Source organism: Hippoglossus stenolepis, chromosome 7 (genome assembly GCF_022539355.2).
Source record: "Hippoglossus stenolepis isolate QCI-W04-F060 chromosome 7, HSTE1.2, whole genome shotgun sequence".
In the NCBI taxonomy this organism is placed as follows: domain Eukaryota; kingdom Metazoa; phylum Chordata; class Actinopteri; order Pleuronectiformes; family Pleuronectidae; genus Hippoglossus; species Hippoglossus stenolepis.
Window position 1 is genome coordinate 12,184,690 of NC_061489.1, and position 12,510 is coordinate 12,197,199.

At 40.4% G+C, this 12,510-nt stretch overlaps 1 protein-coding gene across 6 annotated transcripts in view; it reads right to left on the reverse strand.

The window, feature by feature from the left end:
• Positions 1-227: 227 nt before the first annotated feature.
• Positions 228-12,510, reverse strand: part of frmpd3 (FERM and PDZ domain containing 3) — an 82,279-nt gene continuing 69,996 nt past the window's right edge. For 4 of the 6 annotated variants that reach the window (XM_035161443.2, XM_035161445.2, XM_035161446.2 and 1 more), the window contains 9 exons: positions 10,952-11,083; positions 10,404-10,523; positions 9,988-10,124; positions 9,310-9,436; positions 8,878-8,967; positions 8,481-8,660; positions 8,100-8,304; positions 6,552-7,439; positions 228-5,814 (listed from right to left, as the gene is read on the reverse strand). In XM_035161443.2, the coding sequence (XP_035017334.1) occupies positions 3,002-5,814; positions 6,552-7,439; positions 8,100-8,304; positions 8,481-8,660; positions 8,878-8,967; positions 9,310-9,436; positions 9,988-10,124; positions 10,404-10,523; positions 10,952-11,083 (4,692 nt within the window). In that variant the 3' untranslated portion in view covers positions 228-3,001. The remainder of the gene's footprint in view (positions 5,815-6,551; positions 7,440-8,099; positions 8,305-8,480; positions 8,661-8,877; positions 8,968-9,309; positions 9,437-9,987; positions 10,125-10,403; positions 10,524-10,951; positions 11,084-12,510) is intronic. The other 2 variants (XM_035161444.2, XM_035161447.2) reach the window with 2 other exon arrangements.

The window sequence follows — 12,510 nt, forward strand, 5'->3', positions numbered from 1 at the left end:
TCACACAAACAACTCAGAAAATCCCATTTTAAATAAACTTCTCTTTACTGTAAATACCCCCAAAAAACCAAAGGTTTTTCACTGTTGAGTCAAAGTCAGTTTTTGCCAAAGGTAACAGTAAGATCCTGCTGCAGATCCTAATGACATTTGTTTAAAGTAATTCGAACTGACATCCTGTTACTACCACCGGTTCTCTGCATGCAATGTCATTTCCAACTTCTCTGAAAGAGTTTATATAATATACTTTATTGCTCTTAAAACATGAGTTAACTTTGTACACAGACATAAGACCACAGTGACGACAAGATCATTGACAGTAAATAAAAACAGGAATGAACAGGGGCACATAAAGAAACAATGGATTAAGCCATGGCGGACTTATCATGTGAATGAAACACAGACAAATCCACACAGTTTTGCAAAGCAACTGAACAATGACAACCACAGATAATTTTTACCGTAATGTTAAAATGTTCAAGTGTTGATGAAAGAACACTGTCTGACATTTTGGCTTATAAAAATAAACATGTCCCATGCTTTATACTCATAATATACTCTTTAAAATATATGATTTGCTATTAGTGTCTATGTTACATTACTACTATAAATAATTACCTTACAGACATGTTTAATCTTGTCCTTTTTACAAAATACAGAGGTTGGATAAATCTTAATGTTACAAGTAATTCTTTAAAAGTATGTCTTAGTCTCTCAAATATTTAGTATCTTATTATTTACATAACAGTGTAGAATAATACATTTTCCATATTGAATATCATTTGCAAAACATTGACATGTTGCCACCACAGCCTTTCATTCTTGTCTGGTTTTCCACTTTAAAATAGGAACATTTTCTGAACAAACCTTCGATGGTCAAAGTATATGGCCCAGAAAGTAGCGGGAAAGACATGCAGTACAGTGAAAGAGAAAACACTGCGTATGGTTATGGAAAGTGCCACATCAATTGCAAAGGAAAAACTGTTAAAAGAGAGTGCTTTACAACACCAAGGATGGGCACTGAAACCAAGGAGAGTGCAACAAAGCTGATATCCTTATTACCTTTTCATATTGAAGATTAAATTGTCAGTATAAAATGAAAACTATTATAAGTGGGCTTTATTTGTTTTTACTGTTCAGCTGTGAGTGGAAAAAAGAATTACAGATAAGATTTAAGAGATATTTATCATTAATTACAAAACGTGGAACTGGCTGAAAATTGCAGCAGTACTAAAAGATAACATGAAAAAAAAATTAGGTACAATTAAATTAATACCATTATTGTTTTATAATGATTCAATATGAAACATTTGTAAGTTTGATTTAAATGACTATGTATACTGTATGGCATTTAATATCATACAATGAATTTTCATATTAGTTTCCAAACAGTGAAATCCCTTGATTCACGGATGATTCAGTTAAATGCCATGTGTCAGGGTGGATGTTTACAAAACAATATTACAAAAAAAGTTTGACAAAAATCCCAAAGGACTGACCAATAAATACATTTTATTTTCAAGAAAAATAAATAGTGTATTTATTGTCTTTAGTATATTGTAGCCCTGTTGCCACTATTAAGTTGGTTTCACAGCACTTTCTCTTAACAGTATGTCCATTATACATGTTAGGCCAGCACAACTATAAAGCCTCTGTGATTAATATCCAGGAATAACAAGAGGATGAGACACAAAGGAGATTTCAGACAAGAAACAGATGTGTTAGTTTTATTAAAATACATAGAAAACTACTTTTGTGTGTTTCTTATATAGTTGCTAGATTGCACAATGTATTACAGCACATAGAAAGCAAATTTGTTTATATTGTATCTGAAAACCTGAATAAAAACAAGGGTCTTTTGAAACGTATAAGCTTTAACCTTGAGGAGATGAATTATGTAAAACTGGTGTTGCGGACTCAAGTGAGTTTTTCAGCAGCAGAGTGAATAAAACAATGCTGAATCCAACATTAAAATACATAAATTTCAACTTCAGAGCTAATTTCAGAGGTTGTGCAACATCCTATAGCGATACGCTTACTCACTTGCAAGTGAATGGCTATGTTTAAAACTATGATTCACAACATGTGGGATGCATGTGAGCTAGTGGTCACTGAAGGTGTAAAATACACTCTGTGCATTATCAGTGTACAGTGTGGGTATTCCTTCTCTACAGCTGAGTGAGGTAACAAGACTCATTACTGTACAGTGGATAAGACTGTGACTTGGGTCTCTGCTACATTGTCTGCCCTGAACAGGTGTGTTTCATACCTGCACTGTTAAAGTGAGAGAATGGGCTTCTGTCAGTCAGTATAGTTTAATACTGTATGACCGACTTGTCTTTCAGTGGTTATTTTCCAAGACTGTCCCTTTCATTTGGACTCTTGTATCAGTATGCCAGACACTGTTAACATAGCCAACAGAGATCTCCATTTTGTATTACAACAGTTAGATATTTCAACAAACGAACACATCACCATCTAACCAACCAACGCTTCAGACTACGCATTTTACAGAAGTCGCTACTTGACGAGATCTCTGATATATTTTTGTCCAGTGCATACATTTATTTCTGATGATTTGTAATAGTTCTCTTAAATCAGTACATTTCAAATATATTCTTAACCTTTTTTTCTTCACAAAACTTTATTATTTGCTAAGTAGACACAACTCAAATATACATTACATATAAAATATTATACTTTGATGACTTATGTGTTTTGTGAATATTAGTATGAGGTGATTAGCCCTGTGTCACCCAGTCAGTCATAGGGTTCTTATTCCATTGTGCATTAGTTAGGTGTATCCTTATATTTCAAAACAAGATCCACAAGGCTACCTCAGGGCCTGTAAACATGGGATGGAACAGCTGCATTGTAATTTTTACTGAGGATGATTCATTGCACGTCTTGTAAAAAATGTAAACAATGAATAAATAATGAATTTGGATAGAGTAGCCAGCCACCAAACCGGACTGTTGTGATTACATCCCAGCCAGATTTATTTTTACTGGGCAGGTAGAGTTTTAATGGGTCGAGTAAGGGAGCTCATGTTATTGGTGTTCGAGGAAACTTGAGGGCTCACTGTCTTTGTTGGCAAGCTGCTTGAATGTCCCATTGATTCTTCTGCTGCACGCAGAAGCAAAGTGTAGTTGATAGCTACTTCCTCAACTTTTCTCAATAGCTGCAGCCTTTGGGCTTCTGAACGAACCCCCCTGACCAATTTAATGAAGGTTTGAGTTAGTTCACACAATACTTGAAAGCTAGCTGAGACAACAGCAAGCATACGTGTTGGGCTTTTTTCAACACTTGCCACACGTCGACAAGATGCTCTGAATTCTTTGAAGCGCACAGCCAGCTCTTGTTTGTACTCTGCAATTCGTGAGGGCTGAAGACGGGCCTCGCCCTCAGCTTGTGGGCTATTAGCACACTGACGCAGGATAGCTAGCAGCTCATTAGCATCCAACTGTGCATTTAGAAAACCATCGGGTAAGCTGAATGTTTTTCCCTGTAGAGCCTGTACCCGTGCCAGGCTCCCCTCTAGTGTACCACAGGCTCTTAGGTCAATCTCCTGTGTTTGTGGCTCCTCCTCTTCCTCCTCCTCCTCTTCCCCACTGCAGTCCTCTGCATTAAGAACCTGCAGTGTTTTACTTACTACAGGGAAGGTACATGAGTCTAGCTCCATGCCTGGAAGGACCTGAAGGGGTATGGAGTATGAGACCTCATCCTTCTCACTACTTTCATCTGCAGCCTCACACTTCCTGTAGCAAAAACAAAATGAGCAGCATTTATCCTTGTCATCACTGTCTTCACTGGGCAGGGTCAGCAGCACCTCACTAGTCCCCTCTTTACTTTCACACAGTAGCTCTTCTCCCTGAATAAAATAAACACCCTTTTTCCCCTTCCCGTCTGCCTGGTGAGACTGAGTGTGGACTGGCTCTACTGGAGTGGGGAGCCTCAGCCCTGTGGCCCTCACTCTCTCCATCTCCTTCTCTAGACTCTTAGCTTTGGGCTTCACCTCAGCATACACAGGTGCATTGGTGCTATTATCCAGTTCTCCAATGCTGTAGCGCCTCTGGAGCTTCTTATATTGTGGAGCTCCAATGCAATCTGCCTGAGAAGTACAGGTGGGCAAGCAGGATCCCTGCTCTACTCTTGGCTCTCTTGACTCAAGGCTGGTAGAGCGTATTCTTGTCGTCTTAATCTCTAAGGTCTGAGGTCTCCTAGTAGCACCTTGGGTGTGAGGAGCTTTGGAAACTGCCGGAGGGGTCTTCGAGATAATTCTCTCTCTGCCTCTGTTTTGTGTCTCTGTTGTTGAGCCCACTGGTGTGTCAGGTAGTCGCATGCCCCTACACATTCGCTTACAGTCACAGCTGCGTCTCTGCTCCCTGGAGATACCCGGTGCCTTTAGGACAGGGCTGGTGCGAAGCTGGCAGGCACAAGGAGTGCCTGAGGGCACAGGTGAGGATCCCTGGGGCAAAAACTCTCCTTGGGATGACTTGGGTTTCAGCAGCTCCTCTAAAAACTCTAACTCATACTGGCGGACTTTCTGCAGTTGAGCCCTTCGCTCATCTGTTTCTCTTCGCATTCTTGCTGGGAATGTAGCTGAAAGAAGGTTTCTAAAACTTAAGAAAGGGGCACTGCGTTGGGACTTACCCTTACCACTGCCTTGCTTCTTTGAGTCTCTGGCTGGGAGAGTGGATGCCATTTCTACAGATGGGCTAGGTGTTGTTGGATCATCTAAAATAGGAAAGGATATGATAGGACATTTCTGTGTCGCCTGGTGGGATTTGCCCTGGGAACACTCAGTCTGGCTTTCAGCTGCTTCTTCTCTCACTGCTTTAACAGGCAGACGAGGGGAGTACTTGGTTTGTATTTGAGGGCTGGGTTTTGCCAAACTGGGATCAGCTCCTACTCTAACTGCATTTTCTTTAGTGTTAGCCAGCTGGAGGCCTTTTGCCCGAAGACGTTCATCATCTGTTTGGGAGGACGATTGAAACACTACTACCTTCTGAACCTGTGGGTCTTTCAGTCTTAGTTGTGGCCCTGGATCATGTTGCACTGGGCATGTGCAGAAAAGGTCATCAACTGGTAGAAGTTCTGTAGAGCTTGAAGGCTTTATGGTCTCACTAGAGGCAGTTTCGGCATCTTGGCACATTTTTGTGGGGGAAATCTTGGCAGAGGCAGTTCTGTCCACAGGCAAGAGGATTGGTAAGGCTTTGTTGCTAGCTTCTGTATTAAGAGGTGTTGTTTTCTTCCTCTTTATACCCTCAGAAAGATTTTGGCACAGTGTCTCCCCAGATAAATTTGATAGCATCTGGTTCTTACTAACTTGAGCTGTAAGTGAAGCATCAGACACTTTAAGTTCATCGGGTGACTTAGAAGGGGGATCAGGGGTGTTTGCTTTGGTGGAGTCAGAGTTTGCCTTCATTTCTGCTTTCTGTTCAGTCTGAATAATATCTTGATTCCCCCCTTGCTCTCTCACAACACTGAGTATTGCTGAGTCTTGACTGGGACTGACTTTAAAGGGAACAGTCTTGCTGAGGATTACTTGCTTGGTTGGACAGCCAGCACGAATCTGACCCACAGAGAATGCCCCCGTACCAATAGTTTTTGCAGTGCATCCAGGGATAGCCAGAGGAAAATCACGACGGCAGAGAATACGTTCCTTGTTGATATGGTGAGCCAGCAGGTAGGCCTGGTTCTGGTTCTGCTTCATAGCTGATACCATCTCAGAAACATCTGTCAATTCTGAGGAGTTTGTCTCATGGCCTGAGTCCAATGATGATTCAGGTGTAATGGCAGCTAAAACAATCAACCCTGAGAAAGAAGACAACACAACACATAGTTAGGATAATCAAGAAATAATGAATATAGATAACACAGAATTATAACATTTTATATAAGTGTGTTACTGTAGTTTTTTAACCGGACATTTGCAGTTGAGTGGAATCATCTTAATTTCAAACAACAAAAATCATTTTTGGAACAGTCATCCAGGATTGGATTTAAATCCAGCTATATGTATCAGTGGGCTTGCCTCACCCAATTGGAATGAACTGTATTTTTTCATGCAGATGGGTGTGCTTAACTGGTGTATACAGACCATCAATCATCCTACTCCTATGTTTATGGAATCCAAAAATTAGCTGGCCTTGTTGTCAGTCTCACAATATTTATTTTAAAAGAGTTTTAACTCTTTAGACACAATGTTGTGTCATATTTTTGTGTATCCTGTTGTTTTTCATTTGATACGAGGAATAATAGTTTAAGAATGACTTTTATATTCTAGTTTGAGTCATTCCGATTTTTTTCAGTAAGGCAATCTTAAAGCCTCTACCTCATAATATTATACATGTATTGCTTTAAAATTAAGAGATTACATGATTATTTAGCCATTTCACAAAGATATTTGCTGAAGTAAATATGGAGATTATATACTGTAAATGTACTTTGTAATATTAATTGATAAAAAAAGCAACATTTCTTTTATATATTAGTGCTACATGTAGTTCTTTGACTGAGATGTGGGCAGTTGCATGACTGAGGTTGTTGACCTGCAGTCTGTGTTGGCTGCTGAGGGTGATGGGGGAAGTCCTCAGAAGCTGCCAAAGCCTCTAGCGCTTGTAAGGTTGACACCAGAGCATCATCAAGCTCCTGGGCATGATCTCGGACTGTTCTCGTGGCCACATTATCGATAAGAGTCACAGGCACATCTTCCTTGGCTTGGGCCAGCTTCCCAGAGGTGACTGCTGGGCTGGCACTGATACGAGCCTTCCTCGCTCTCTTTTGGTCATCCTCATCTGAACTGTTGTCCCTGAATCCAGGTGGTGGGGCAGCAATAGCAGGTGGTGGTGGTTGCAACTTCTCTCCTCCAGTATGTACCTCCTCCTCCTCGTCCTCTTCTTCATTACCTGGTGGCGGAAGGGCCATGAGATCAACAGCACCTCCATCTCGGGAGGCACAAGCACTGGAGCAGTGTTTTCCAGAGCTCCCACTACTGTTCACTGCTCCTGACAGACCCTCTGCCTTAAGCCTGGCTTTGCAGGAGTCACAGAAGTATCGTGATGTTTTCTGGGATTGACCCATTGTTTGGGCTCGGATTCTAAATCCTGCATTCTCCACTGCTGGGCTCTCTAAAACCCCAGTTATTTCCTCTGTACTCTGCTGGGTGGGGTCTGACTTGGTGCGAGGCCGACCTGGGGGCTCCTGAGAAATAAAGTTCTCATTGATGTCAAGTTCAGTGTGTGGTTGGATCTCCTGAAATTGTTGTTGCTCTCGAAGGTGGACATGACACAGCCCTAGGTGCTGAGGCTCTGCTGGAACTACGGCCCTTGAAGACCCTGACTCTCTGTGCGAGCTTTCCCTCTCGTCCCCTCGCCGACTTCCACTTGGCAAGCTGGTTGCCCCGGAACGTGGGTGGGCATGGTGGGAGCTTCTGTAATCTGAGGATAGAATTGTCAGAGCAGTGAAGAGTTTGAGGTATCAAGAACTAGGCGGTATAGAGAAGATCCAGATAGGAAAGCAGAGGCGACAGCTGGTGGTCACATGGGGGTTACTTGGTATTTCAGAGATGGATGTTGAAAGTTGAAGTTTGTTTGAGATTTGAAAGTTAGATTCTGGTGGAATGTGATGGTATGATGATCCTTCTTTTAAGTAGACTACAGGTTGAGACAGCAGATGGTAGAGGATCTGTTCATGTTTGAAAAGTAAAATGTCTATGATTAAATCTAAAAATTCAATTCATTCTCACAATCCATAATAAAATGTTGAGGAAAAGAGAGATGAAGTATCCCATTCCAATGAGTCAAGATGGAGATGAGAGACAGCAGAGGGCGCCATGGGATGGTAGATCAAGGAAAGCCTGGTTACTATAGGCAATGGTTTCAGTCAATGAAGAAGCAGATCAATATCCATGAAAATATAATGAGGATTTCCAAATATTGTCTAACATGCCATGTCTAATGGGATTCTGAAATAGAAATATGTCAACCATTTTCACAATGTTATTTTCTGTAAATTATTTGCATTTAATATTTATTGCCTAATCAGAGCAATCAGCATTCAAAATTAACCAATACAAGTCAAAGAGACTTCCAACATACCTGCCTTGGTCAGCTGAGACTGACCAGGTGTCCGGAAGTAGATGGTCCGTTTAGGGTCTACAAACAACTTGTAGTAGCCAGAGATGAGGCATGCGAAGTTGCTGGCATCAGGCCACTCCATGAGTAGGACCAGCGGCTGCAGGGAGTGATAGGGAGGGGAATTAGGAGACAGGAAATGAGCATCACCTGCTCGTTTTCCAAAGACCTGATGAAATAGAATATATAAAACAGCTTTGTACTCAATTTTGTCATTTGTAGAGTTAAAATGGAAACTGTAGCTCTAAAGAGTTGCCATACTAAATGGACATTTTCCTTGCTATGAAATGGTTTTATCGTTATTTATAGATGTTATTATAAAATGCATCTGCTCTGCTTTAATACCTTGGCTTCGTGGATTGTCACCTCCACACGTGCCACTCCTTGGCTCTCTCGGTAGAGTTGGATCTTGGCAACCCTACTGAACTCAGTCAGAACTGTTGTGAGGTTGTTTTTCAGGTCAATAACATGACTAATGCCATGTCGTGGGCCCACAAGTAGGGTTGTGGCTGACTGTTTCTCATCCTGTTAAAAGACATAGGAGGTTTACAATGCTATGCTTTTACTTTCTTAACTGGAACAACACACTGCACCTTTTAAAAATCCACTGTTTAGACAACTCCTTGTGAAATGAGTGCATTTAAAAAGCTCTATTTGCAACTACATGCAAAGCTTCAAAGATATCAAAGGAATTAGGTACTAGAGACACTCTGGACTGTAAAAAGATTCAAAAATGTTTTACCAGTCCGGCAGTGTGGAACAATATTCCTCCAAAAGGTGGGAGGTCATTTAGTACACGCATGTATTGCAGCTTTCCTTGGAGAGGAGGGACCTGTCAACAGAATGATAAACAAGAAACTATCATCTTTGAATGAGGAATCCTCTTTCAGCACTCACTATGTCATCCTCCAGAGGGCACTGTTGAGCCACATATGTTGGGAGTACAGTCTTATGCAACAGTTACATCTTCAGAGAGAGAGAGAGAGAGCTTGTCTTAGGATAAAGGACTGGTTATCTAGCAGACTTACTATTTGTTACCTTATAATTCATATTTCCTCCAAACAAGAAGACAAATTTAGAGATTTAAATGTTAAAAGTAATCAAGTGCACCAAACGCAGTAAAATCATCCACAAGAATTGTCAGTTAATGTTAAAATGTTTTATTTGAAGAAACCTTGTTGCCTGATGGTGGTGGATGCTGGTAGGTCTTCAGCAACTGAGACAGGGTCTTGCACACATTCTTCTCCTTGACTGTTGGAAGCAGAGTAAGGGGTAGAAAAGGCTCCAGTCCCCACTCTTTTCTGTGGCAGAATGAAAGAGGAAAGTCAGAGGGAGTACATGAAAAGAAAAGAAGAAAAACATCAGAGTTGCTTGCAGGGAAGACTTCGCAACTGAAGACACAGAGGAGTTTTTTTTTCATCTCACTGGAAACAATGGTGTCCCTAGCTGTCACCCTGTATGACTTCTGCCTCGACATGGCCACCCTAAGTCTATTACCAGCACAGTGGATCTGTTAGGCTTCTGAAGTTGTGATGGCAGAAGCTAATGACTTGCTAGGTTGAGGTTATGTAGAATAAATGAGCAAATTGCGGGAGAGATGTTATTTCACAAAGCATTAGATTTCTTTGTCTCATAATGACATGAGGAAAATGATCCATGAACAACTTGTGTTTTTAAAATTATTAGGATTAATTATCAATCATCTAGATATTACTGACTGAACAAACTTCACTGTGGGATGCAGTGATTTGCTCTTCAGAATTCTTAATGAATGAAAAAAATGCAATACATCAATTTTGTCTTCAATTCCTCATAAATTAATTTCAAAGCTAATTCAGTTTTTTGGACTTACTCAACATGCTTGAGGGAGATCTTCTGATTGGGCCTTGCAGAGGACACAGTGATGTAGATATGGAGTGCAGCCAAACGTAACGTGATGTCAGATTTCCAGTCCATACCAAAACGCTCCTTGATAACGTCATTGCGATTCTGTGAGGACATGATGAAATGCTTTGTACACAGCTGATTATGAACAACACTGTTAAAGACCAGATGCTTTTGGATAGTTGCACATGATATCTGGCATGTCATTTTTTGTAACTCTAAAATTACCCAACAAATCCAATCCACGATATAATCTAGAATGAAACTAGCCACCCATAGGAACTTGAAATCATTGGCTCTCCTGCTGCTCGAGGGGACAGCTCTCCAACAGTGTCACGAGACTGGAGGACATCCTTATAAAACCCCTTTTAATCCATTGATTACCTGTATGTAGAGGTACTCAAATGCAGCGGGGTCCCTTCTCAACAGGTCCGCAGGGTCCTTGGGGAAGAAGCACATGCGGAACAGACACTTCATCCCTTGGAAATAGGTTCGATGCACCACCTGGGGGAATACACCGGTATCAGCTAGTTAACGACAACATCTTTGAAATTAGTCACAAGCACACTTTGGTCCAAATTTTTTAGACCACTTTCCACAAGTAAACAGGGTTGACTTCTGGATGCACCCTATTTTCCAAACATTGCAGTCGGTCACAGCATGTCTTGTTTTAGTCAAGGTGAAAGAAAAATGTTGAACCATCAACCGACCAATAATGGCAACAACCTCAAGTGATTATGCTATTCAGAATATGTCAGAAACGAAACATAAAGACACTTAGAAATACACACCAAAGCTCAGAAATGCATTCTAACCAACCACCAATTAATTGGGGTTGCTTTTATTGCTTTCATACTGCTAAACCCATAGCTATCATTAACAGTTTTTAGACACATTTTAAACCAATTTCCCAGTTTTTGGGGGTTTCTTACATGTGTCAAAGGCTGGTTCTCCTGTAGCAGTTGCAACCTCTGATCCTGCTCCAGACCACCTGCCTCAAGTACTAAGGCAAAGTGCTCTATGTAGCGTAGTGAGAGGCGGTCCTGCAGTGAGGAGATCACATCCTGGAAGGAGAGAGATCCTCAGATTAGATACTGAAAAATATTTCCACAGCAAGAATACATTCTACTACAGGTAAAATATACATTTAATGTATGGAGAATATTTTTAGCCTGAATTCCCTCCATGTTTATAGAGAGTGATTTGTCAAACTGAAATCCTTGTATAGGCTTTTGACGATGATATCATGTTTGGTATTATGTGCAATGGAGAGCTTCTATAGATGTTCTCCATTCTGCACAGCGAGTGCATCCATTTTAAGAAAATAACATTTGTGTGAACTTTTGCTCTTGTGCAGATCATTATCTATGAATCGTGTTTAGGTTTTCACATATCTTTTTTCTAAAATTCAGAGAACACTATCACAGGGGTAATTCACAGTTTTTCTGTTATTGAGGGCTATCCCCAAGGTTAAAATGTCATAATTTATATGCACTGTTAATATATCAGAGGCATTGACATTAAAAAATATTCTGTTGTAGTGATATGCTGCTGTAGTTTGGCTTGAAATCTCAGTATGGAGGCTCATTCAGACCTGAAAATTATGTACACTATGAATTTTCTCTCTACAAACGCTTACATTTAATAAACAGGGATGTGCAGTTTTAACACTATTGACCTGTGTGGTTTGCATTAAAAGACGCCCGGGGAAGCCACAATCATCTGAAGCATCCACAGAATGCTGTATATTGTAGTCTAAAATACTGCAGGAAAGCTTCTTTAGTTGACAGCCTGTCTAATGGGCATACTACCGGGCATCCTATTATGCCAATTGTGTTATTGTTTTATTGACCTGAGCCTTCTTATTATGCTGAAAATCCAATTAATTAGGCTAATAGTGGAGAGGTTCCTCCATCTCTCCTTTAAAGAGCTGCTCTGTTTCTCTTTCCCCCCTCACTCTCTCTCACCATTAGTAGAGGAGAGATTTAGAATCTGTTTAATGACTCTGCTCTGAGATGTCAGACTCGTCTTAGAGGCTGATGTAGGGATAGAGATGACCTCTGTCTGACTCATTTCAACTGTCTTTTTTTATTACTGCAATCACATAAGATCTTAAATAAAATAAAAAACCGAGGGGTTGATGTTCTCCTCAAAATTAGAGCTGTTTAATTTTTGAAAAGGACACAAGGGAGTTTAGATTATAAAAATGTATAATCACTCCATTAGGCATATTCTATTATTACATATTAAACATCAATGAATAATGAACACTATTCGATGGAAAAGTCAATGATAACAATTTGGTAATATTATGTCATATCTATACTCTGCCTCTTTAAGCCAGTTAGAGATATTTCTATTATACATTGAAATCTTTAATTTGAGTTCCAATAACCTTTGTTTTTTGCTGCTAGGGGCAGGGAATAAACTGTAAACACAAATAGACATATTATCAATTTTTAAGATGACGTTGTGAGACTATTTGCTCGTA